The sequence below is a fragment of the Branchiostoma floridae genome, chromosome 2, assembly GCF_000003815.2.
Source record: "Branchiostoma floridae strain S238N-H82 chromosome 2, Bfl_VNyyK, whole genome shotgun sequence".
NCBI classification, from domain to species: domain Eukaryota; kingdom Metazoa; phylum Chordata; class Leptocardii; order Amphioxiformes; family Branchiostomatidae; genus Branchiostoma; species Branchiostoma floridae.
The window spans coordinates 10,203,287-10,230,330 of NC_049980.1; the positions used below are offsets into that span (position 1 = coordinate 10,203,287).

General features: G+C 44.4%; 2 protein-coding genes and 1 pseudogene across 4 annotated transcripts in view; 1 reads left to right on the forward strand and 2 right to left on the reverse strand.

Annotated features, from left to right (window-relative positions):
• The window catches only part of LOC118410612 (insulin-like peptide receptor), a 41,599-nt gene extending 35,275 nt beyond the window's left edge, over positions 1-6,324 (reverse strand). The window contains exons 1-2 of one of the 2 annotated variants that reach the window (XM_035812391.1): positions 5,757-6,324; positions 3,737-4,264 (exon numbers count right to left, since the gene is read on the reverse strand). In XM_035812391.1, the coding sequence (XP_035668284.1) occupies positions 3,737-4,264; positions 5,757-5,853 (625 nt within the window). In that variant the 5' untranslated portion in view covers positions 5,854-6,324. The remainder of the gene's footprint in view (positions 1-3,736; positions 4,265-5,756) is intronic. The other variant, XM_035812390.1, reaches the window with a different exon arrangement.
• Positions 6,325-11,565: 5,241 nt separating this feature from the next.
• Positions 11,566-14,049, forward strand: LOC118410593 (annotated as a pseudogene).
• Positions 14,050-14,855: 806 nt separating this feature from the next.
• LOC118404954 (alpha-galactosidase-like) lies at positions 14,856-26,918 on the reverse strand. 2 transcript variants are annotated; one of them, XM_035804365.1, is made up of 7 exons: positions 26,761-26,892; positions 26,379-26,550; positions 25,206-25,404; positions 18,255-18,656; positions 17,489-17,620; positions 16,695-16,883; positions 14,856-15,369 (listed from the first exon to the last, which is right to left on the reverse strand). In XM_035804365.1, the coding sequence occupies exons 2-7, from the start codon at positions 26,520-26,522 to the stop codon at positions 15,077-15,079; spliced, it is 1,359 nt and encodes a 452-aa protein (XP_035660258.1). In that variant the 5' UTR covers positions 26,523-26,550; positions 26,761-26,892; the 3' UTR covers positions 14,856-15,076. The 2 variants fall into 2 exon arrangements, with proteins under 2 accessions (XP_035660258.1, XP_035660256.1); XM_035804363.1 differs by having other exon boundaries at positions 14,860-15,369; positions 26,757-26,918.
• Positions 26,919-27,044: the final 126 nt, after the last annotated feature.

Below are 27,044 nucleotides of genomic sequence, written 5' to 3' on the forward strand. Positions count from 1 at the left end.
TCCTAAATGTTGCCACCCCATGGGCAGTACCAAAGTCCACATGCATGCCTGGGTAGTTTAGCAGTGTTTTATGTTATGTAAAGAGGCTCCTCAGAAAGGCGACACAAACCCAGACAAAACATAGCCGTGGCCTGACCCTGTGGCTGAGCGCTTTCTGTGAGGCCCCAAAGCGGGCAGGGCATTTACATTTCCTTGTATATGCTTCTTCCTGCTAACCCCACACAAGTTGTTTTCAATGGCATGTTTACATCAAAACTGTACATCATATACAAAGTTCTATGACTCAAACTGCTAGTTACGGAATCCTCTTTCCATTACATTCATGACAAATATTCATAACAATTTACATTGCTGCTGGAAAATATTCTATTCCACAGTTGAACAACTTTTGTCCATATCTTAAGTCCTGTCCATCTTACATCTGAACGTAACAATTTCCTAACGTTCACCCAACGTGAACAGATCACCCAAAGGTCCTGTCTTAGGGGCCTACACGAGTCAGACGATTGTGGAGCTACTTGACAATATGATCCAGAAGTGTGCTACTTAATGCATACTACTTTAGCAGTTTGCCTTCATGGCTGGAACTATGCCAGCCGTAAAATCATCTCCCTACCAAAATGGCTCAAGCAAAATCTGGTGTCAGTCTTTTGTAGACTTACCAAATAAGTTTGTTCCGTTAATTATGACTGCCAGGAAAAAATGAGGTTGATAAAATGGCAGTGTACTCTTTTACTAACTTGCAAGATCTGGGTACAAAAATAAATCATAAATGTAAATAAACAAACAAAAACTTCAAGGCTAAATTGCAGGCACCCTTTTCAATCACTAGCACTGCACTGGCATTTAGACATACACTAAATATACTTGTCCATATATTAGTGCTTCCTAGATTTAGCAGTGTTCTATAATTGATTATAAAAAATGAATGTTGATTTTCAAAGGAGATGATAATATTGCACTATACCAACAGGATAGCACCATAGCATGTCCATATCAAAATAGAAAAAAACTCTTTTAAGATCCATTTTATGGGCACCACTATAAACATGGAGGGTGTAATATATCACATGAAGTACAATGTATCAGTGTCCGTTGCCCCCTATCATATCAAGTTGGTGGGGCTCCACTTCCCTCCAAAACAAACCCTCACAAATTCCTCCAGCCAAACATGGAAGGCTTGTAGGGTAGGGTGACCCAAGGTCAGGGGTCAGGCCTGGCTCTCTATGCAAACAACCTCTCCAGAACAAATGGCAAACTCTCATCAGAAGCAGTGTTTTGTCAAGTAGTTTCCTAATGTCTGACAGGGCTGTGTATGTCCCTTAGTCATTAGTGGTTGACAGTGTTCAGATCTCCCTGTGACAGCTACATTCTAAATGGCTGGTCGAGAGCTCCACTTCATGTGACCCCTCAAATTGGAACAGAGGATTCTGACAATGAAGGCCCTGTGATCTCTCATGTATCAATGTTTCCGCATGGATTTTGTTCCCCACAAATATAGCCTACAGGCCTGCACACGTTCCTACGCCCATGGGCGCTATGCCTTCAATATGCAGAGCTTCTCATAGTAAACAAAACGGCTAGAATACCACACAATGTTACTGGAACAAAGTCATGGGGCAAAGTCATGTCCAGTAGACCGTAGATACCATTACATATGTATAACAGATATTATACATCACAAAGAAGGATGGATTTCTATCTAACTAAATGAACATATAACGACCATGATAGTTGGCCAGTGCTGCAGCCTGCTAAATCGGACGGGTATCATTGACGACATGACATTAATACCACTCTATTCCTGCTACTGTGTCAAGTGTACTTGCATCTATATGACTTAGGCCATTTCAAAACACAGAGACTGCAACTCCTTGTTCTAAATTTACAATACAAAGTGTTGATAGTTTTCCCACGCCGAGCATCAGCACCAGTCCAAATACAACCCAAATTATTCCTCTAATGGCGAAATGACCCCGCTTTTACTAACCTTTCATCATACACGTACACCCTGACTCGTACTGTAGTGCCGCCTTTTCTACCAAATAAACTAGGGACATCAACAACAACCTTCATATAGCGGCACGAGCTTCAAAGCTTCTGGCGCATGGCGTACGCATGTCTCACGAACGCCGCCATGGCTAGGAAAGGAGAACCTAATCTAATATCACGTCTGGTATGGTGCAACTGTGCTTCTGCCCTACGTGCACAGATAGAGCATCATCTGGTTTTCTCTTCAAGTCTTGACCCTGACCACGTACTTGTAACCCTCGTTACACTACCACCTCGCAGCATCTCAAAAACGACACCCTAGCCGACATGTTCTAGGACGGCCCACTACCCAGAATGCTCTGGGGTTGCCCTCGGCACACCTGACACGGTGTTTATCCCCTTAGCCTTGGCCATGAGCAGGGGTCAAGGGGGCAGAGGATCTCCCCAGACGTTCCAAATGGCGATTATGTCTGTGTTGCATGCAAATTCCCCTGCACACCATCTGCTGTCACCCTGCCCAGCAGCCACATGCCTCCTACCAATCAGCCCCACCACTTTCTGTGAACCACTTTCCCTCAGCACTTGCCACCCAAACAATGCCACGCGGAGACTGCCCTCCCTGACCCCCCAACAGGACGTGTCACGACCACAATAGGACAGCCATGACCGCCAGACTACAATGCAGGTGCAGACCACGCCGTCACCCAGTTTTCCTTCCACTGACGTCACAAACATAAACCGCACCATGTTTCATTCAACGGAAGAATCAATGTGAAATCTTTATTTGTTTTCCCAATCACCCACTTCAAAACCTAGCTAGTGGTACTACCGGAGGATATCCACGAAAAGGCCGTTCAAAAGGTCACAGCACATTGTGGACTACTAATCTGACTGTAGTCATCAGTCCCAGAGGCTGATCAACACAACTTTTTCATGATACTCCTTATTCATTTTTTGTTTCTATTATTCTAACTCAGTCCTTATAATCTACAAATAAAGATAAGGATTTCCACACTAAAAACACAAGACCAGGCAACCAGAAATTGGCTGATTTGACCATGTTAGACAGATCAACAACTCGCAGCACTGAACAGAACCTGATACTAAAAGTAGCAAACGTAGTAGAGATCAACCAAACCTTCCACCAGTTTCTGTATCTTCCTCTCTACGTGAGGAATTTGGAAAACGAAAGTACCGCAGATCTCCTTACAGATTGTCACTGGGCAGTCTTAGAAAAACCCCGCCTTGAAACTGTCCCATTTCCAACTGTCACAGAATTGTGATGTACAAATATTTGGGCTCCACACACTAATTGAGATGCTTCGGTCCCTTTCAAATGTTGCATTAAAGCTGCAGCCTACACACAAGATGAATGCTGTGAAAAGTAACCCGGCTCTTGACAGGGGCTCAGTGCCCCGTGTGTTTTCTGTGGCCGAGCCATGACGCACTGCGTCTATGAGACGCATGAGAACACATACAGTTCTGAGCTTGCTTGTACAGACACTAAACTATTGAAGTAATTCTCCCCAGCTGAAAGCCAGCGTCTAGATGTGCTGGAAGTTTGCCATCGAATTCTTTCAGTCTCAAACACAGACCATGCAGACTTCAGACTGTGTGGTACAGATTCGGCCTTACGAGTTAACAATACGACATCTTCTGTAGCTCTGCGCTCGCGGCTTTTAGCGCGAATTCCCATGACCGTACCACGTACATTTTGAACGGGACGTGAATGAAAAATACGCACCTTTCTGGCAATGTTCCTCTGCCCAACAAAGATCCTGCAGTACCACCGGGTTTTCGTTACGACATCTCTTTGGGCAGTAGCCACACTCTTCCTCATCACGATTATCCACGATGAAATTGTTTCTGTATCCTGATTCGGCGATGAACGACCAATCAATGGTATCCAGGTAGCAGAGGTTGGGATTCTTCTCGATTCGAACTGAACCACGTGTGATGTTTTGCAGGCTGTACAAGCCGATCTTCTGCATATCCAACATCTCGAAAACCACCAGCGCGTAATTGAAGAAGAGGTTGGTCCCGCGGATAACGGCAAGGTTCGGGAAGAGTTCCGAGAGGTTCGTCAAGCCTCTGACTCGGTAGAGGAGGAAGTAGTCCGTGATTTCTACCAGGTTGGGGAACGACAGTCCTCGGTAGTCCTGCTCTTCCGCAAAGTCGATGAGCAGGATCTGTAGGTAGCCTTCGATGACAGTACAGTTTTCCAGTTGTCTGAGATTGGTCACTCGGTTCCTGATATCCATACTATCACAGACTGTGGATTGAAAAACATGATTTAAAGTAAGTATGGAACAATGCAAAAACTGTCGCAACTTTTCAACTCTGGGCAAAACGTAAGTTTACATAACATGATTTGATTTGAAAAAAAAATTGAACTGCAACTGTTCTGTATGTAGCAAAAAATATCTAACATCAAATATGATATAAAGAACTTCTCTTTACTACCAAGCCTTCCGTTCCTTGGACTTACTGCTACAGACAATGTTTCATCTTACTATAATAATATTTCCGGCCTCTTATGTTGGGAAAAGGAGCATGAGAGCAGGTCGACAGGTGTAACAAAGGCCAGCCTGTGTACATAATGGTCCTCATCTTTACACCTTGTTCGTGTGGCAACAACAGCACCTGGTTCGCGTGATGCACAAAGATATAAAAGGATGTGGGCAGTTACATTAGCATCGACACGCAACGTCGAGATGGATTCAGTACGACAGTGCCCGCTGATTGGAGTAAGCGGACATCGTTATGCGCGGCCGTGGCGGACGGCCTGACCACCACCACATCATTTCGTAGGCGATGTTTACTACGCACGGGCAAGGTGGAGTAGGGGAGGCTGATTGCATCGTTTGTCTTCAAATACGGGATCCAGGCAGTTACTACGCTATCATTCCAACTGATTTAGCCCATGAAAATTAACGACAAGAGCGGAAAGCCAGGAAAATATTTTCATTGTGTAACTGATGTTGTGAATTCTACAAGAACACTTGTGGTGACTAAAGAGCAAAGGGTACTTGAGGAAAATAAGAATTGACATGGTCTAGGATGATATAAATTGAGTGAAAGCGTGGAAAAGTGCACCACAACCGTTTCCTGCTCTTGTTTACCTTGCTGGCACACGATCGAGCTAGTGAGGAACACAACACGGATATTTGCATTTAGCGAAAACAAAATTCTTATTTAAAGCAACAGTAAAAAATAAAAGCACCATCTCGACTAGCGTCAATCTCGTAAACAAATTTAGGGCGGGTCTCGAGATTTCTTTATTATCTGTTAAAGATCGTTCATGCGCAAGCGACAGGGGTTGTTTTGAATGATTTTCTGTGGATATCGAGGCGGATGTTAAGTTGTTTTTCTTCTCGTTCCTCCCCTCCTGTGGGACTTTACCCCTTGCGGGAAAAACGAGACAATATGGTAAACAACATCCAAGTCGGTCTGGTTACTATGTGGTCTTCCTCGCACATGAGCTACTCTCGGTGTTTTAATCTGACGGTGCGGGTGCGAGGCGGCGGGCTGTGATGGACAGTGCCAAGCTGAGGCCACCCAGACTGTGTTACAGCCGACAGGGGGTCGGATCTCACCAGGGAAGGGGGCGAGCGTGCACGTTTGGGCCAGAAAAACAACCGCGACAACACCCTTCTCAAGATCGATACGCCGCTCCTGGCTAGTCTTTCTGACTTCGAGTAGTTCCTACAACGACGTGATGGGCGGTTAGTGGGCTTGGTGGGAGTCGAGAAAAGCATACTTACTGTATTCTTCCCCGTTACTGGGTACAAGGAGGCCGAGACCGATGACCAGCGTGAGTGCTGCCCACATGAGTCCGGCCATTTTGTCCACCACCCGCATTTTTGCAGTTCCAAAGTCCGCGGGTCTGCTATCTCCCCGCAAATCCTTTTCACAACACTCAATTAAGTCGGAAAAGTCCTCAAGATGGCTGAAAATCGAGTATCATTCAATAAAGACTTGGTAGGAGACGTGTGAACAGGACTTTCGGCGCTGGATGACGAACGTCCATGAGGAAGTGGTCAACAACACCGACGTGCCCATCACTCACGCTCACGCACTCTCCTGGCCTCTCGATTCTTCCTCCGCCGATCGTGATCTCCACGGCACCTCCCTTTCCGCTACAACTTCCAAAAACATTCACCGCTTCTTCCACGAGTCAACCTCTGTAAAATCCTGGCGTCTTGGCGGAGTTTTTCCAAGTCTACTTGTGTCTCAGTGCCCTGCGTGAAAGCTCGGACTTCGGTCGGACAGCCATAAAGCAGTGGAGCCTGAGGGGAAAAACAAGTCACTCGAGCTGGCTGCGTAAACAAGTCTGTCCGCGCCACGCCATTGGTCCGCCGCCGACCCGCCAAAATACGTGCCAGTCATGTGACAGCACCGCTCATTGGCGCACTCTAGCGACTCTAAGCGGTACTGTAGTAGAGGAGTTCTGTTAGGCGACAACGCCATAAGTTTACCTGCAGCGCCACTATGTAGACAATTATATATTGCAAGGTCCCGCGTACGCTGGGTCGATGCCCTATGGTACGACTTTCAAACTTACGTGTCCAACGTGTCTCCCAAATGGGATAAATTTCCCTTTTTGGGGGTGACAATTGCTAATGTGCTATGTGACGTTCATGTTCACTCTCTTTGGAAAGTTGAACCACTCAGTTCATAGCACTGTAAATTGTATTCTTTACAATGGTGGTGTCTGGCACTGTTGCATTTAACCTTCAGACATTGACGTCACTACGTGTCTTTTATTTGTCGTCGTGTTGCGACGACGCCTAGCGTTTTTTACGTAAATCTCATGACACCTAAACTACATTACGTAAGCATAATTGAGATATGTTACGCAAAATGTTTTGCATGGGACGTCAATGAACCTCAATGAGGTTCAGTCAAGGACTCCAACCTTTCTTTAATAGTTGGAGCAATCAACAGCGGCTGCAAGCAAACCATTTTTACACACACACACACACACATACACACACACAGACACACACACACACACATACACACACACAGACACAGACACACACACACACACACACACACACACACACATACATACATACATACATACACAAGATTTGAAACCTTATTGACTCGGGGTGAGCGCAAACTCTAGTTTATCGCGCCCTGTCTTTTCTTCGGGGTATCCGGTTCGCTTTTTCCCTTTCGCGGTTTGAAAGTACCTCGATCAATCATTTGGCAACTCACCTTCTTTTGTTGGGCGACACGCCTTCTAGAAGACTCCGCCTGGATCAAGTTTCGAATCCGCTCTGTTTATATTCTCTAGCAAGTTGCCAACTTTTCAAGGCATGTACATGCAGGGTATTGCTTTGATAATGATTCTGTTACATTCAGTAGTCTTCACTACTTCCCGTGAAAGCAAAATATGAATTCTACTAATTAAAAAAAAAAAATACTGCTTGCCTTTACTGTTTTTAGGCACGATCACATGAGTAGTTAGGAACTGATTTTTATTCCTGTAAATCGTAGACAATCTTGGAGAAGAAAATAATGCAAAGCTAGATTTAGCTGATTTTTTTCAGCGTCAAAAGTATAGCATAGCAAACTGGGTTCAGAATTGAGTCTGTTCAGAATTGCTGAATATCGTTGCCTGTTAAAGAGGTGTGTTTTATCATCAATGATGCACAGACACTGACCAGGATAGCATACCATGCATAGGCTTAATCTCCAAGCAGATCTTGTTGTGGTTTACAACAGTAACATAAGCTGGGGAAGGAGTTTAGCCGGCAGAGGAGTTTTATTCTACCGCGAAGGTGGACTAAAACTCCTCTGCTTGGAGATTAGCATAGGCTATCACCTTTGCCTGCTCGGTTTGTACGTGCGTTTTATGCGGAACGACGTCATTGAAACGTAAAGTACGCAAAGAAACGGAAATTCTGACTTTAGCGGTTGCGTTAGTATTGAGTCGTTGACGTTTACAAAACGTCTATTCATGTTCGAGTAGTTCAGGGCCACCCGCGCGTGGAAAAAAAACAAGTTGTTTACAGTTTACGTCCCACAGACTCCTTGTGAAGTATTCCCATCGATCTCTGGGAACCAGTGCGGATAAGTGTGTAGTGTCGTTCGAACAGCGAGGGGAAAAACAGGAAGCGGTTAGGTCGGCAAGTTGTTGCAAACAGCGCCAGTTGTTTAGCAACTGCCCAACTTGGTAATGATGATTATGACTCAGCTTGGTAGCTACCTAGTGTCCACATTGTATTGTACCTGTTGCAATTCAAATAAAGTCAAAGTCATGCCCTATCGGGCTAACGAAGTACAGACATATTTAATTTAATTGCATCCAACATATCCAATATGTTGTCATATACCAGAGGAAGTTGTAACTACCTTCGCCAAGAAGATTATATTTTCAGTTGTGACGTGGTGGAGGGGATGTGCTATGGGTAACGGTTATGTATATTGTTTAATAGTACAATAACTCGAGAAGCTGTTGATAGGGTGAATAATTGCCCAGTCAATAGAGTCAGTCCCCTCTACTCCCTTGGCAAGTCCCTATAGGCAGCGTAGTCGGTATGGTAGAGACTTAGCATAAATTGCTAATCTCCAAGCAGATCCACGGTGGCGTAATATAGTATCAAACCCACCGTATTTTTGGCAGGCTATACTCCTTGGCCAGCGTTGATACTATATTATGGCACCGTAGTATCTGCTTGGAGATTATGAATTTGCATCCTGCTCCGTGGTACTTACACAACATATGCTATAGCACCTAGCCTCTACCAGGCTCCGTGGATCGGTAGAATCATTATCCTCTCTTCTGGCCAGCTAACTCCCCTAGCGTACTATAGATTCTATTTGTCCAATTTCGACAATTAGACCACCGATCCACGAAGCCTGGTAGAGTCTATATAGCACCATGAAGCACCCAATACGTCATCATGCATGTTCAATAACTTCCGCTAGAAAGCGCCCATACGCGGTGCCTTGTTGAATCACAGTTGTCAAAATTCACCACCTCGTACCTATAAAGCGCCTATCAACATGTGTGCGCGTGTGTTCTACCCATTGGCGAGTAGAACTAGTTTGCAACATTAAGTATCAGTATCACTAGTTTGTTAAAACAAATAAAATGTCCCCTTTACTTCAGTTTGTGCCTCGTGAGCGAGAGGTTGCGGGTTCGAATCCGACCGCGTGTCACCGATCTTGTGCCCTTGGGAAAGGCACTTAACACGACTTTCCTCACTATGCTCAGGTGAAAATGAGTAGCCGGTGCAATGGCCTAGTGGGTAGAGTGTTCGCCTTGCATTCGGAAGGTCGTGAGTTCCATTCCGGCCGAGTCATACCAAAGACTATAAAAATGGTACATGCTGCTTTCTCTGCTTAGCACTCAGCATTCGGGAAAGAGTATGGAAGTTGAACACACACCACTACCAGTGGACTAGCCCCCTGCTGTAGTGATTGCGTTGTGTGTGGCCCAGGGCTAATGAAACAGAGATGGGCACCGCCCTATGCGCCAGAAATGGGCACCGCCCTTGGTGCGGGAAGGGTTTAACTTTTAAACTTTACTTCAGTTGAAGTTCCTTCTATCATGTAGTGCAACCAAGGAGGTTAAATCCTTGAAGTAACCTGTCTTATTTACAAGACGTTTTTACAAGGCTGAAAACAGGTCAGGTTTATTCAGACCAGCGAAAAAAGTATTTCAGTATTTTAATGAACTAAAAACAAGTACGACGTATACTTCTTACATACAACATGTATATTCAAAGCATTAAACTGCTAATAAAGTGTCAAATACGTGACGTCTGTTTTGAATTTCCTCAACTAGACGACACATCCAAAACTTTATGTCATTTGCCAGCGGCCGACCAAAAAAAGAGTAGGGTCTGCATGGTTTTGCTAGTGTCGGTTGGATGACCGGAAACACTCCATTTTTCTGAGGTCTTACCTGTGTGTGGATGGTGTTCAGCACCAAGGACAGGTATATTTGCCTTATGTAGACAACACTAGTAAATCAAATGGATGCAGGAATCATTAGAAACCCCTAGCCACGGAGAAGAAAAACCTACAGGAGTCAACACAGTTATCTAATATGATTTGCAAGATGTGATGTTACCCTCTCCCCCTCCAATTCTAGCTCTGAGTTCGGCAGATGAAAGGAGCAAGTCAAAGCCTGAATACAATGAATGAATGAATGACCTTTATTGTACATTTGAGCTCAAACAAGCTAAGTACAGGTCGTAGCGCTAGTGATAAGGCACAATTTTGATATAAGAAAAAGGTATCTTATCACCTCTACATATGCTAATACATTCTAGCATGTACAAGTTCAACTTCTTCTTGCTTCTTAAAACAGCACTAGTTATAAACATAAAGGACAGATGGAATCAATAATGTATGGTTTATCTAATTGCATGAGAAACATGAATTTTTTCCGTGGTATTAAAGTATCGGAAATTAGCAATAATCTTACTATTATCTGTAAGTTTACTTTTATTTCATGTGCTGAGTGAATCATAATAATGAATACAATTCATGGTGTACAGTTTTCTTTCTTTTCATTTTTCTTTTAAATCTGTAACTTTAGATATGTACATTAACGGAATGGTTGGTACGAAATATTGCATCATGGACTTCAATTACACTATACAATCACATTCCATAACCATCACCGCCAAACACCAGTCAACACACATACTTAAGTCACAACTGACAACTGTCGGGACGGCTTCGAAAATTCGTTTCGCAACCGCAGCTCTTGTCCCATTCATTGCGGCTCTGAATCTACACAAGCCACGCCGTGAGTACAAAATAGATCTATAACAAGAAAATTAGATTTTTTTTCAGTTCAGACATTTTATTGCTGTGTAAAGATACCATTTGCGAGAATTAGTTAAAGGTCTACTACGTAGTTTTTTGCGCTCAAATTTCAAATATTCTAGAACTAAGAATTTCAGATTTTACTTCCACTTTTTGACAGTTTTTGACACTTTTGTGTCATTTTTTCACGTTTGCAACATAAAGGTTAGCCTACAAAACATTCTGCTCTAGGCCCACTGTAACCTTGTGTCCCCCCTAGTTAGACCCTCCTGTTTGTAAAACAGCTTGCCACCAGTAGGTCCCCCGGGGTGGGATAATCAGTTAGCACATGCATGGCAGACTGCAGATAAATAACACAATGGAGATCTTCTTCTTTGGAAACACCCATATCTAATCATTCTAAAATAGCATATAATCATGAACTTATTAGTCTATTTTGTAGGGTATCAACAAGCTGAGGTCATATTCCCTTCAAAACTGCAAGAAACCTTGTACAGAATACTAACCTACTGTACTCAAAGGAAACTGTCAACTGGCCCCCCACTGGGAAGCCAGGCTGATAAGGAACACCAGCCAGGCAGTGACCAGGCCTGAACCCATCTGTTTGTTGAAATATCACAATTTTTATACATGCTTATTTGGTGCAATGATGTCGCAGCGTCTCTCTGTAAATATTGGTATGCAATGCTATAGGGTTGATTGAACTAATAATGTAAAGAAAAAGTAGGAAAAGCTACTTTTTGTTTTGTTCAAATATTACGTAGTAGACCTTTAAAGACGAAAATGCACATAACAGGGATTTTCGCGTATTCGTATGGAAAAGCCATATCAGAGGTTTCTTTTGTCAGTTTGGGCAAAAGCAGCATTTATTTTCAGGGGAAAAACAAGTGTTACTTTATTGTACAAAGACTTAATGCATGAACAAATGTTCACTGTTAATCTTTTTATGTGCATTACGGTAGTTACAATGAGCGGAAGAAAGCCTTTCAGCTAGTTAAAGTAGTTTCACCAGGTTTCATGAAACACTGTTATTCTATCCTACCTTTAAAATGCATTTTTGATCTTTGGACGTTGACGAACAGGTCACTAACCGCTGTATAAACACGGCTCGTGAACAAAGGTCAGGGATCAGGGAGTACAATAAATGACCCCGTCACGAAGACATTTACCTTTGATGCATTTGCCAGAGCCAGGCAACATCAAGACCATGGCGAATAACGTGCTGTTTACAAGGGTCAGAAGCTGCCGACTGAAGAACATTACTCGAGGACTGTGCATTTCCATAGCCTTTCTTCTCGGAGTGTTGGCATATATACAATATTTGATAGGTCTAAATGTACACACTAATGTCGCAACGAAAGGTGCAGTTTATCCTTTCGGGGAGTGGAGATGGGCTGAACTATCACCGACCAGCGAGTTTGAAACGATCGTGTGCAAGCAGCCACACCTGGAGCTGAACCGTCCTGAAATAGCGCCCTGGTTTCACCCCGTCAACCCGTTCACTTGCACTGGTCCTGACGACGTGTTCAGTATACAGGAAGGTGTGGTAACAATCGACATGGTCAAAGTTCGGCACTGGCGCCAGGCACAGGTGATCAACAACTGTCATTTCTGGTCCTTCAACAGAATCGACGACGAGAAGGCTGTATTCGAAAATGAGGTACAGGAGACAATTGTGGAGGCGAACGAGTCCGTTCGGCTGAACTTTAACGTAACTACTGATTTCTTCAGAGTTAAGTGTGAAAACATCTGGTTCGAAAGGTATTTCTCTCATATCCATCCAAAACCAGAGCTATTGGTTCAACGGAGTCACTCTTTTCTTAAAGAGAGCACGAATCCGTTTGAAGACATCAGCGTGTTAATGCTTGGTTTCGACTCGACTTCTCGTTTGAACTTCATGCGAAAATTACCGAGGGCTTACGACTACCTGACAAAGACAATGGGCGCAGTTGTACTTCAAGGGTATAACCATTGTGGGCGACGCGACCGCAGGTGCCTTCATTCCCATGCTCACAGGACACTTTGAGTCAGAACTACCTAATGTCCAAAGAAAAAAGAAGAATTCCAATTTGTTGACGTGTATCCACTTATCTGGAAACAGTACAAAAAGAAAGGATACGCCACCCTGTTTGCCGAAGACATGCCCGGTTTCGCTGCGTTCAACCTACGTTTAAAGGGGTTTAAAGAACAACCGACAGATCACTACATGCGGCCATTTTGGCACGCCATAGACGAAGGCCCCACCTTTTGCTACAGATCCGTCCCAAAGCACGTGATGATGTTCGACTATCTGAAGGAGTTCCAACTGGCGTACGAGAGTTCCCGGCCACGGTTCGGCTTCACCTTCCTGACGCAGATCAGCCACGATGACCTGAACATCATTGAGCTGGTGGAGCAGGATCTGCTGGATCTCCTCAGAGGTATGTACGAGGGGAGACATCTGGAGGACACCATCCTGGTCGTCTTCAGTGATCACGGCCCGAGGTATGGAAACATGAGGGAAACACTACAAGGGAAGATGGAGGAAAGACTGCCATTTATGTCCATTGTACTCCCAGATAGCATCAAACACAATCATCCGGAAGTCCTGAAAAACTTGCAGAGCAACGCGGAGAAGTTGTCGTCGCCGTTTGACATGTATGCCACGTTAGCAGACGTCATCGGCCATCACGATCCGCACCTGCCGGCGCCTAACGGCCCACCTCGAGCAATCAGCCTCTTCACTAAAATTCCCGCTAATCGCACCTGCCAAGACGCAGGGATCGAGACGCATTGGTGCGCCTGTTTGCAGTGGAAGTCTATTCCGCCAGAGGGCAGTGTTGCCATGAATGTTGCCCAGTTTTTGGTAAGACACATCAATGCCCTCACTGAGCCGTACACGAGTTTGTGCCACCGACTGTCACTCCTAAACGTAACCCATGCCGAGGCGGCAGAACCGGACGATCAAAATGGCATCGCGTATACGGATGTCCAGATCACCATAGTGACCACGCCCGGACAAGCGCAGTTTGAGGCCACTGTCCATATGACACAGAGGCTCGGAAACAACTCCCTGACTGTCACGTCAGACATCAGTAGAATTAACAAGTATGGACACCAAAGTGACTGTGTCTTAGACCAAAATCCGGAACTTAGAAAATACTGTTTCTGTAGGACTGATAAACATTGACTGCTCATATAATTTGGAGTAGACAAGATGCCATCATGGTGATTTCTCGAATAAAGTACGCACAGGTCTTCTATTCTGAGCGATTTTGTAACTTGCAACGACAATGTCATTGGGATCAACATTAGTATGTGTACAACTTTTATGCAAGGACATTGTAATGAAGTCCTTGATTTCAGCAAAATTGCCTTTGGAAAAAGAAGAAACATTATAGATTTGCATTTATTCGGTTCAAGAGGCATTCAAGATTGATGGCGAAAAAGTGCGTACTTTATTTCAGTTCTGCAATTTTATGTTTCAGTCCCATTTCTTAGACTTGTCCTGAGTCACGGTAGTGTATTTCACTTTGGGTGCATATTTCAATCAAGAAAATATGGTAATGGAGATAGAGAGAGAGTGAGAGACACAGAGAGAGAAAGAGAAAGAGAGGGGGGCAGTACAGTACTGAGTGATAATAGTGACCAGTCATAGCGTAGTAATTCTTAGTTTAACCAATATTCTAGTTATGACTGTACACTTGAAACTTTAGCAGGATGGGCAAGAAGCAAGCATGTGGTAAACCAGATTCAGTGACTATTATACAAATATTTATTGGATATATAGTTTAACCCCTTGTAGATGTATATTGAAAAGTAAAGTACATATGGACTTTTACCACTGATCAATACATATTACATGACATTATGTATTTGGTGTTTAGGTTTGGGGTAATAGGATTAGGAGTATTCAGAAATTGTGCATTTCTTTTCTACGTTTTTCTTTCAATGTTCTTCTGTACTAAGATAATTAAGTTGTTCTGTCTGAAAGTCTTGTCTTGAAGGCAATTGTTGCATTTCCTTATATATCATGTAAATGAGGCCCTGATTTGAATGAGTTATGGCAGACTCTCTCCATGTCAATGAAGTGAGATATCTGATCGTTTCCAAAATCATATCCAGTTGCTTGAGTAACTGTGCACTATTTGGCTAAAAAAATCACTCCTGACAGGTTATATCATGCAAATCAATCAGATCCCTTAAAAAGTTCCAAATAAAACATCTGAAATAAGTTGAAAGAACCCAAAACATCTTGAATATTGCAACGATTGCAGGCAGCATTACTTCAGTGACGCTAAAACAGTTTCTAGCTAAATGGAGTTAAGTCTTTGATGACTCTGTACAAGCCAGAACCCCTTGCATACACAGTGGCTGAGAAGGTATCTTTATACAAGCCAAGATTGCTGCTGTCCCAGGCATCTATCACACTGTACAGCTCCCCCGAGGGGAGACCAAGGTCGGTGAAGTTCACGGCCACCGTTAGGGAATGGTCCACTGCCAGGTTGAAGAAGGCTACGTAGTGTTCAACAAAAGTTACTGGCTTTGTGCTGACAGCGTGCCACACCACTGCATCACCGGCTTGGTACACCTGTCGGTTTCCTGAAACAGATGGAGAGGCACGTCACGAATCGTCTAAGAGTCTGCATGTCTTTTTAAGTGAGACGTAGCAAGCTATTCTAATTCACTGTTAATCATAGCTTTAATTCAACATTATGCATTGTCAGTACATACACATACATACATATTGTCAGTAATTCAATATTAAGCATTGTCATTTAATCCATTGTTGAGGGTAACTGGTCAATTTAATTTATGTAGCACATTACTTTTCATCCTGAATTCATCGTGAAGTGTTATTGACAAATGATTTGTATTGCAAACTTGAGCACCAGATTGCCCACAAGTCACAACAGAGTGCATGGTCTGTGTTTGTAGACTTGTTTTGCCAGATGCAATACAATTCAATAAAACAAGGAAATACACAACATGTACTCCAATGAACTCATTCCTAAATCCCCACACAAGAACAACTTGATTTACCATTAAACATTGTTGGCCTGCATTGATCTACCATTTAGAATTGCTAGCCCTCCTAAACCTACCAAGATAACCCCCAACAGACCCACTTTATCCAGCACCTATCACTGAGTCATTTTAAGGCATTTTGCAGCATGTGAAGGAAAAATTCAAAACCGTTTTTTCAACTTTGATGGACAAAAGTCAGGGATTAAAGGATTGAAAATGTCCCAATTTGAATAAAATTATCAAAATTTGTACTTGACATTGCTTCTTAAATTTGTAGGACCTTCAAGTCAATGGCAATTGGGATTTTAAAAAATTCCAGCTGGCTAGAGCTCTGGTCTGTATCATTGACTTGTTCTGTATTATAATATCTGTATTATAATATTCAACCTTAACAGTGAAATATGATGTGTATTCAAAGAAATATACTAGTAAGCTCTTAGTAATACACATCTATAATGGATAAAGAAGTGACCAACCCAGTCTCACCCGGTGAAACACAAGAGGGGCGAGTAGAACAAAAAGAAACAACATGCTGACACCCGGGATCGAACAAATCCAACAAGCAAATCACAACACCAAAAGCTCAGAGCTGTTGGTGTGGTCAGTTTGGCAGCACTTGAACCCTACTGCTACAATATTCCCCCTTTTCTTTTCAAGATTCGTCCTCGAATTTCTGAGATCGATATCCCTGTGTGGCACATCTCTAGCCTGTTACTCACAGGGTTGGTGCGGGAGCCAGTGAAACTCAAGAGGGGCGAGTAGAACAGAAAGAAACAACATGCCATCACCCATGATTGAATCTGGGGCGGCAGATTACAAATCCAACATGCAAACCTCAGAGCTCAAGTCAGTTTGGCAGCGCTTGAACCCCACTGTTACACATGTCCAGACTAACTCACCCATGCTGAACTCATGCAGCCTGAGCAGCTCCTTGTGAGTCAGCAGACCCAGCGTCAGGTCATCTGTGGGCAGCTTCCCCCCGAACATGAGGGGTGACCTGGCCATGCACCACAGGGTCATGGCTGTCCGCTGTTCCACTGTGGTCAGACGAGTGGAGCGTGGGGGGCTGTGGACGCCACTCAGATGTCCTGTAGGTAATATAATAATCATTGCATAGGTACCTGGGCTCTAAGTACTGGGTGCATCTGCACTTTTGCACTTTTGAACCACTCATTGCACCAAGAAAATTGATAAACCGTTGTTGTATTATTTGCTTCAAATTTAGAAGTTAGCAATAGAGTTTTAGATTCAAGCTCTGATGACAAGAATTAGACTTTGGCTAGCATTCTATGTGTTTGATTCTATGTTGTGCACCCAATGTTTTGGTATAATGTACCAGCATACCTACAAATGTATTCTCCAAAATGAATTTCAAGCCCTGAATGTGCAGTCGACAAGAGCAAAATCAAAGTGTTCTGCAAATTCAGCAAATTAATCAGGAGTAGCATGCAGGCTACACTAATTATACACTAGCAATTATATAATAATAATAAGTACATGGTCCAAATAACAACAGAAGTCTGGTACTACTTTACAAGTTTAAAAGAAAAGAATTATATTACAAACTGCTTGTAATTAACTTATTGCATTATAGAAATTCAACGCAATTGATATATAGTACATGTACAGCAAAGATGACAAGCATAGGATATACCTGATACATGTTAGGCAAAATTTAAACCTCAAACCTCACCTAAATGTCCCAGTGGTAAGAGGTCTAAGTCGGGATACGTGTCACCGGCACCTATCAGCTTAGCATGTGCAGCAGCTGCTGGGAACTGTTTGGCGATTCCACTTGCACCTGTCCAGCTGTCCCATGTGTCAGCTGTGGGAAAATTTGTTCAGGTGTTCAACATCAAAAGGCGACTTGACCACATTACAACTGATAGCATCTCATTCTAGCAATATTCTAGTGCTTTTGACCTAAAGTAGGCTTTGCTACTTACTAATTGTATAAAACTAACTTTCATAATTTGCAATACACAGTAGACAGCACACAATTCAATGGACGCCCCCCTCCCTTAAATTCCCTGGGATTTATCATCCTGACAAATTTATTGTAGGTTTTTTGATCAACATTTTAACTAGCAAAAACTGGACTCAACTGTGACTAGTGCACATGGTACGTGCCTAAAAGCTGGACCTGGAATTGGACCTTAAAATGTATGCAATTTTATATGCACCATCCCCCCTCTCCCTCCATAAAAGAAAAATTTCTAGCACACATAATATGTTATGATGGGTTAAAGTCCAGACCTGAATATGAGTTATGGTATGCAACACTACCTGTGAGACATGGCAATCAGATATATATAGTGTCAAAGCAATAAAATCAATGACTCATGATATGCACACTCTGACCCACACTTTCAGTTTCAGACATTGAATGCTACCCAGTAGTGCTATTGTGGAATTGTATTTCTTAAGGAATTTATTCACATAACTCTGTCACTCCTCACCTGTTATTCTGTACATGTCAGCATACCCGTTATCCACCAACCACTGAGCAGTTATAACGTTAGCCCCGTTCCCCGGGGAATACGACAGCGTCATTGTTCTGGTTGTCCGGGAGATAGCTTGAGAGAACAGTGCCACCTCATCCTTGTGGATCTCTCCTCCGTAGAAGCAGTCAGCCTTGACAAAGTCCACCCCCCACGAGGAGAACATGTCGGTTATAGACCTGTAGTAGTACATGGCTGCAGGGTGGGATGTGTTGATACCGTAGTTCATGTTGTCCCAGCTACACTGTGTAGCAGGCAGGGCGATCTGGTCTGCTGTGTACTGTGTGCCATAGACTCTCAGCTTGTCTTTCACAGCCTGAACAGGAATCCCACGCAGGAACCAAACACCAAACTTCAAACCTACAAGACATCACAGAATTTTCTGATTACCTTTGCCAAGAAGGTTAATATGCCTTCAGTTGTGCCATAGCAAAGCAGTTTATACAGTGCAGGTATACAGTTTTATTCACAGAATTTTGTAATAAACCTAGAACAGGGTTATGGACACTACAGAGGGAATGGACACTGTAGGGAATACAAGGTCACTACAGTGGATAAATATAGAATACAACACGGTGTATTCCGTATCACCTGAGGTACCAGCCCGACCGCGGGAGGGCTGGGACCAAGGGCGATGCGGAATACACTGTGTTGTACTTTATTTATGTCATACCCACCTGAGAAAACACATATTTCGATGCAAAATGCACCAGAAGTTGAGAAAATGTTAACGTGGCCTCGAACAAAAGATTGTAACAACAGCAATTCTAATGTACAAATCCGGTATTCGAATTTTCAACCGTGCCCTGTTCGGCCCGTTTGAAATAGTTTGATTTACTCGAAGGAAGCCCGTGTGATACAACTTAGAACCCGTGTGATACGGAAAGTTATCACACGGTCCGGAACACCCGTATCGAACATTTTCGCGTCATAGGTATGACATAAAGACAGAATACAGGAGTACAGAAACCACAGTGGCTATAAAATATTAAATGGAGTATAGATATTATAGGTATGGATAGGGTGTATGGACACTACTGTGGGTACAGACAATACAAGCTTAAAATTTTGCAACAAACTTTAAATATGGGTACCACTGGCGGATCCAGAAATATGTCAAGGGGGGGGCGAGCACGAGAGGGGGGGAACCCCCCTCTCGTAGGGGGGGTCTGGGGGGCCTCCCCCAGGAACTTTTTAAAATCTAGAAGCTGTCTGGTGCATTTTAGAGTCATTTCTGAGCAAATTTGAGCAACGAACTCACACTGATTTTCCTGATATTTTGTTTCTGTCTTGTGGATATTAGGGATTTTCCCAGTAAATATGACAAAGGAATATCAATTTTCACAATTACTATTTAGTAGTTATATGTTGGCATTAAGTTAACGGCGCTAATAGGGTATTTTTCTAATGCTCATTAAAGTAGTCAACACGCAATGCTTTGAAGATCCATACTTGTTTTTAATGAAAAGCCTTTCTGTAAGTGTTGGTAAGAGATGTACAGAATATGGACCGACCATACAATAGACCATACAATAGATAAGTCATTCATAGAATGTACAATTATAATATAGTCAACCCTGGTCGGGCAACAACCAGCAAAGTACCTCTAATCACCTAATGCTTTACAACAGTTCTATCCATTTTTCCGTTTTACTCTGCCCTAGGAAACCACCTCTCCCTTCTATACTGAAGCTACGAAAAGAACGATTTGATTAGATTTGATTTGATTTATTAAGATTAGAATAAGATAAGAATCTGTTGCTGTCTTCTTCATTCGGAGAGAGGATTGATGAACAGCATTCTCCGGGGATGATCTGCTGCATACATGTTGATGATTGTGCTGTAGTCCAATGGAATGTCTTTGTGGATGAACAGGAGGATGAGGGCATTCAGGCGGTCTTCACTCATGGTGCTTCTGTACTCGTTTTTGATGTATCTGAGAGCTGAATTGGACCGCTCCACTCCAGCACTTGTGACTGGGGTCAGCATCAGGATGTTGAGCATAGCACAGACATTGGGATAAACTCCAGGATTGCTGTATGGGTGGCTGAGGGTAGATGGAAGCGATGTTGGCTTAAGCTTGACTGGAGTGTCTTTCCATTGTGCTTTCCACAGACGCAGTTCCTGATGAAACGAGAATGGAGACGGCAAGTCTGGTTCGTAGTACTCGTGTAGCTGGTTTATGTGGTCCTCTGTCATGTTGTGCAGGTCTGATGGAATGAGCATCAGAGCGCGGCAAGCATGGACGGTGAGTTGGCGGAATCGTGTTGCGAGCTGCTCCACCATACTGTCGACAAACGGGATGAACACTGATCTTCGGAAATAAGCTTCTGGCGTGTCTGCCTCTACATTGCTTCGTAGGGTTTGTCGCCGACACCGTCGCGGCACCTCGATTTTGTGGCCGGTTTTGTCTGCCATCTGACAAGCAGCTTGAAATACTTTCTGGAATTCCTCTTCAGCTTTCTCGCGGACTTTTCGCATCTCCTGGAGGACACGGTCTACTTGACCATGTGCCGTGATAACATCCATAGTGCTACCTTGAAGGTTACAGCTGAGTGACTTGGTGAACCCAAAGACGTACAACGTCGACCTGAAGGCACACAAGAATGCAGGCTTGTTTAGCTGTGACAACAGCCCACCTGCTTCTGTGCGAGCTTTCGCATCCCAACCTGCTTCTGACGCGATGGACTCCAGGCAGTCCAAGAGGGGCTCATGGAGCTCCAAGAAGTCCTCAAGGCAGGTGTGCTTTTCCACCCAGCGGGTTTCACACATGGGTTTCATCTTTTTCTTCGTGAGTGCCGTCAGACCAGCGGCTTCCCTTTCTTCGTCGACTGTCTTTATCGCTTTCTCCAGCTCGCGCTGCCTCTTTGGTGAGTATTTGAAGAAAATACCAAGCGTTTTTAGGGTCTCTATCATGCAATGGATGTCTGGCACCTTGCAGGCTTTACACAGGGCAAGGTTTAAATCATGACTGGCACAATGGAAATATGGTGCTCTGGCTGCAACCCTCTGGAAATTGGCTGCACAACCATTCACGACTCCGGCCATATTTCCAGCTCCATCAAAGCACTGGGCTCTGCAGTTGGCCGGGTCGAGATTCAGCATGTTGAGGTCTTGAACTATGCTGTCACAGAGCGCTCTCCCAGTGATGTTGTCGCACTGTGCGAACAGGAGCAGGCGTTCCACAGGTTTGTTATCTTTTACGTATCTCACCATTAACCCCAACTGCTCCCAGTTGCTGACATCTGTGACTTCATCAGCCATGATCCCGTAGAGTGGGCCAAAGGGTTGGTTGGAAATGTCCCTTACAATTGTCTGTAGAATGTACTTCTTCATGCACTCTAGCAGTTGGTTTTGGGATGTTTTTGAGATGTAAGTCGCATTACGAGGACAGGTGTCGAGGTGCTCCTTCAGTGCCACATCTCCTGCTTCTACCCTTAGCTGAAGCAAGGCCTGGAAATTGCCTTTATTTGCTAATGGTTCTGCCGTGCTGTCGTCCCGATGTCCACGAAGGGCGAATCCCTGTCGGCCACACACCTCGAGGCACTTGATTACAGACGCCAGAAATGCCCGGTTCTTCTCGGCTCGCTCACTCGACTGGGACGACATGGATAAGTCGATGCGACGTCGCGGATTCATCATAGTGTCCACAAAGGCCTTCATCCTGGCCTCGGAGATTTTGTGGTAGTCGCAGGTTCCATGTTTTTTCAGGTCTGTCGGAGCTTCCGGCCATCTGACGTACGGCTGCTTGACCAGACGGTTGGCTTGACCTCCGGTCGCTGGTGAGGTTGTGGGAAACAGAATACAACAAAGGCAGTAGAGACCATCCTGCGCTTTGGAGTACGATGCAAACTTATATGTCTCCAACCATTTTCTCTGACAGAACCTGTTCGTGACACCGTCTTTTCTTCGCGTGTCTTTGAAGATTGTTGGGGGGAACTTGAATCCTGTAGGTGGAAGTCTTTCCTGGATCAGCTGGAACTTGGTGGCGTCATCAAGGTTAGCAGCTCTGCCATTGGTAAAGTTGGATATGTCGAGGTCTGTGCTGCGCGTGGACGGAGGCATTGGCTGAGAGACGGAACCGGCGCGAGACTCTGGCTGAGAGACGGGACCAGCGTCAGGCTCTGGCTGAGAGACGGGACCAGCGTCAGGCTCTGGCTGAGAGACGGAACCGGCGCGAGACTCTGACTGAGAGACGGAAAAGGCGCGAGACTCTGGCTGAGAGACGGGACCAGCGTCAGGCTCTGGCTGTAAGACGGAACCAGCGTCAGGCTCTGACTGAGAGACGGAACCAGCGTCAGGCTCTGGCTGAGAGACGAGACCAGCGTCAGGCTCTGGCTGAGAGACGGAACCGGCGCGAGACTCTGACTGAGAGACGGAAAAGGCGCGAGACTCTGGCTGAGAGACGGGACCAGCGTCAGGCTCTGGCTGAGAGACGGAACCGGCGCGAGACTCTGACTGAGAGACGGAAAAGGCGCGAGACTCTGGCTGAGAGACGGGACCAGCGTCAGGCTCTGGCTGAGAGACGGAACCGGCGCGAGACTCTGGCTGAGAGACGGGACCAGCGTCAGGCTCTGGCTGAAAGACGGGACCAGCGTCAGGCTCTGGCTGAGAGACGGAACCAGCGTCAGGCTCTGGCTGAGAGACGGAACCGGCGCGAGACTCTGGCTGAGAGACGGAACCGGCGCGAGACTCTGGCTGAGAGACGGGACCGGCGTGAGAGGCGGAGGATGCAGCACCAAAAAATCTGTATAAACTTGCCTGATCATGTGTCCTCTTTCGCTTCTTCTTTGGTGCCATACTCTCTCAGGACTCTCTTGACTGGAAAATTAAAAAAAAAAATCGTTATTCTATTGCCATGTTACTTGGAACCAATTTCTATTACAAGTTTTTAGTACATTCAACAGCAGAATCCTCAAACAGCATTGCTGCTAACTTATCACTGTAGATATTTTCATTAATGGACTCCACAGCTTAATGACACGTGTCGCTGACCCCAGCTCCTTTCAGCGGACCCCCTCCCTTCATCATGAATCGGTAATACTCACAAGCTGGGGCGCTAAACGACCCTACAAATATCTGCGCCACAGCTTGTGAGTTGTAACCTATTCACGAAGGGACGCGTAGCTCGGGTGGGGCACACATAGGCATCAGTGAAGCCTGTGCTAGCGACAGCCCTTTTTTTTTACCAGTGTATATAAAATATTCTAGTACTAACGCTGGCGAACTAGCACCTAGGGCCTAGGTTACTTGTCAAGTTACTGGGTATCATGTACTTTGACAAAATGGTTCACTACTGGATTCTGGTACTAGAGAAGTAACAACACAAACAATTTCATGAGTGACGAGTCGGCTGACTAATAATCATTAGAGTTTTGACAAATTGTAGTGGAATTGTGCAAGTAAAACATCGCTTTGTATACTTGTGTACGTTTTTATGACCATATATAACTTACCTGATCAGTAGATATCGCGTCAGCAGCGTTGTTGTGTCATGCACCGTACGATCTGAAGGTCTATATTCTGATTTCGAGGAGTGACGTGTCCGTCTGCCGAGATGGTCAGCTCCAGAATGTTCTGGAATCTTATCTGCTGATTTTTCGCCTCCTGCGGAGTGGGCCATATGTGTACGCGCCATACTCGCGGTTTTTAAGTGACCGCACAGCAACGCAAAATGGTCAAGCTCATTTCTTTACTCTGCAGTTATTGAGCGCATCATTTGATTCTTTTCATCAATATTGTGTGCTAATATGCGTTTCGTGTCATTGAAAATTTTGATATTGTAGCGGTATACGCATTGTACGTTTGGTGCGTTAGGTGCGTCATGGAGCACCGCCTACCGCAAGCAACCGCATTGCTTCATTTTCATGTGTGTTAAAATTCGTTTGTGTGCGATCATGGGGAAGGGCGTGCTATTCTGAACGCGCCAACAGTATCGTTTAGAAAACCGGCACCTGATCTCAAACACGAGAATCAGAAATGTAACCAAGATCTAACCAACAGTGTGTAGCTGACGACGTCATCCCATACCCTACAACTTTCTCGTATGTCATTTTTTGCTTTTTTGTGCTTTGATCGCGGGCGCGCCTAGTGGACGTTCCATTCATCAGAAATATTTATTGACACGACAAAAGTACAGCGAGTCGACTTTTGTAAGGTCTAACACATGTAAACAACTACTTACAGTACAACTTAACACATATGGATATCTACAGGTATGAATAAGTCAACATATTGGGTCTAGCATGTCATTTACACTATTGGTTCTATGGTATAAGCATTTGTGGAAATATTTGCCTACTTGTACACAGTGAGGGTTATCGCCTCCCAGAATGTTCATCGGTACGTTGCGTCCGACAGCGCACGTTACTGAAGTTTGAATTTACTAATACCCCCGTCACATGTAGCTAAAATCGATCGGACGACCAGCCTGCGAAGAGGAATGACCCTGACGGGAAGAGGGGAACTCTGCCATTTCTTCGTCGGCATCACGGTCATGCCTCCTCGTAATTTAGAGCTCGCAGACTTGTCGTCCGATCTATTTTAGCTACATGTGACGGGGGTATTAAGGATACAAGTTAAAAATGAAATCTCTTTTGAAATGAGCGCGGTTTTGTTACGTTGTTATCGATTTGTTTGTGTCATCCGCGTAGACCTCCGGTGGCACTGTGTTTGTAAATTGATTTGTCATTTTTTTTTTTTTTTGGTCATTTTTTTTTTTTTTTTTTGCGGGCCGAAGGGGGGGGCGCGCGCATGGCGCGCCTCCCCCTGGATCCGCCAGTGGGTACCGACACTGATAGTGGAGGATATGGAGCCAAACCATCGAAATCTTTTACACTGCATATGATAAGGAAACATGTTTGAGAGCAGGGTTACCAATTGGGCTCTAAACAACACCATCCAACCAACCTTTGTCATGAACTTGACGAGCCAGAATCTCCAGCCCGTTGGTTCCCTTACTGGAGGGGAAGCGTTCTGGGTCTGGCAAGGGTCGACCAAAGTCATCTAGGTGTGGAGCGCTCGCCGTGATGTTCCAGAACCAACCAGCATCCAGCACCAGGTGGTCATAACCGTAATACAGCAGCTGGGATCTCTGGGCTGCTGCAATCTGAGAAGGACAACATGGATTTAGTAAGTTCAATTGCAGGTAACATTGCATGGCAGTCACCATTGTTCTCCACTTATACAGTTCATGTGCTACTGAAAAAAGTACCAAGGAGATATTGCATCATGCAACTTTTGTTTAATCTACTAGTATGTTGAATATTCTAAGTTTTTGTTTTGACAGCAATCCTATTTAAGTCATATGTACTCACAACACACCTGCACCTCAATATCACCTGAACCATATAACAACTTGGCACCTGCTGCTAAACACAGCTGTTATCACTGCAGCTCAGCATCACCTGAACCATACTATAAACATTTGTTGAACACACCTGTTACCACCTGCACCTGAACATCATCTAATGTTATGCTGAGATGCAGATGATGACAGGTGTGTGTTCAACAGCAGGTGTGCTATAATATGGTTCAGGTGATAATGCAGATGATAACAGGTATGTGCAACAGCAGGTGTGCTATAATATGGTTCAGGTGATAATGCAGATGATAACAGGTATGTGCAACAGCAGGTGTGCTATAATATGGTTCAGGTGATAATGCAGATGGTAACAGGTATGTGCAACAGCAGGTGTGCTATAGTTTGGTTCAGGTGATGATGCAGATGATAACAGGTATGTGCAATAGCAGGTGTGCTATAGTTTGGTTCAGGTGATGATGCAGATGATAACAGGTATGTGCAATAGCAGGTGTGCTATAATATGGTTCAGGTGATGATGCAGATGGTATCAGGTGTGTGCAACAGCAGGTGTGCTATAGTGTGGTTCAGGTGATGATGCAGATGGTATCAGGTGTGTGCAACAGCAGGTGTGCTATAGTGTGGTTCAGGTGATGATGCAGATGGTATCAGGTGTGTGCAACAGCAGGTGTGCTATAATATGATTAGCAATAGCATGATGATGCAGATGATACCATGTGTGTGTGCAACAGCATTACAGACCCAAGATTTACAGTCCCTACCTGTAGCACTGATGATTCGTTCAGCATTGTGCTGTACCCGTCCATGCTGTCGTAGCTGTTCCATCCCCGGGGTGCCCAACCACATGTACCGAGACAGCAGGTTGTCATCAGGAGTATAGCTAGACTTTGGCGGGAATCCTCCATTGCCAATAGTACACTGGGTTCCGGAAAGCTAACCAGTATAGAAATGGGAAGGAAAGTAATAGTAAGATCTAGAAAGAAGTGGGGAAAACATTAAACAACAACTCGGATTTCAACAAATGTAAACGTGAAGTTGATGAACTATTTTTAGAGTCACAAAATTTTGCAACTTGGCCTTGCCTTGCACGAGACATACATGGAAGAATTAAGAACCACAACAAGACTAAGATGTGATACCTTCCTTATTTTCTACTGGAAGTTAATGATTTGCTGCAGACACGTAAACATGACAAGGAAAAACAAATAAATTTGAAGCATGTGACAGGAACATCGACCGGGCGCACTTTGACCTCGCTCTGCTGAGCAGCCGTTTTGCGGTTATGTTACCAAAATCGACCAAGGCCGTAAGAAGTACACTTAGGTAATATAATTTAAATATTGCAAAAGGTATTTCATCCATTCCTGATACAAATACAATAGGTAGGATAAAAATTTGGATGACTCTGTAAGCTGGAATTTTATTTG

Excerpts from the sequence above, each read along its gene's own strand:
- LOC118404954 (XM_035804365.1), bottom strand. The coding sequence starts at position 26,522 with ATGGAGGATTCCCGCCAAAGTCTAGCTATACTCCTGATGACAACCTGC. Across the intron at positions 16,884-17,488 it reads CTTACCACTGGGACATTTAG|GACATCTGAGTGGCGTCCAC; the intron begins GTGAGGTTTGAG and ends TATTACCTACAG. Across the intron at positions 15,370-16,694 it reads GCTGCATGAGTTCAGCATGG|GAAACCGACAGGTGTACCAA; the intron begins GTGAGTTAGTCT and ends CATCTGTTTCAG.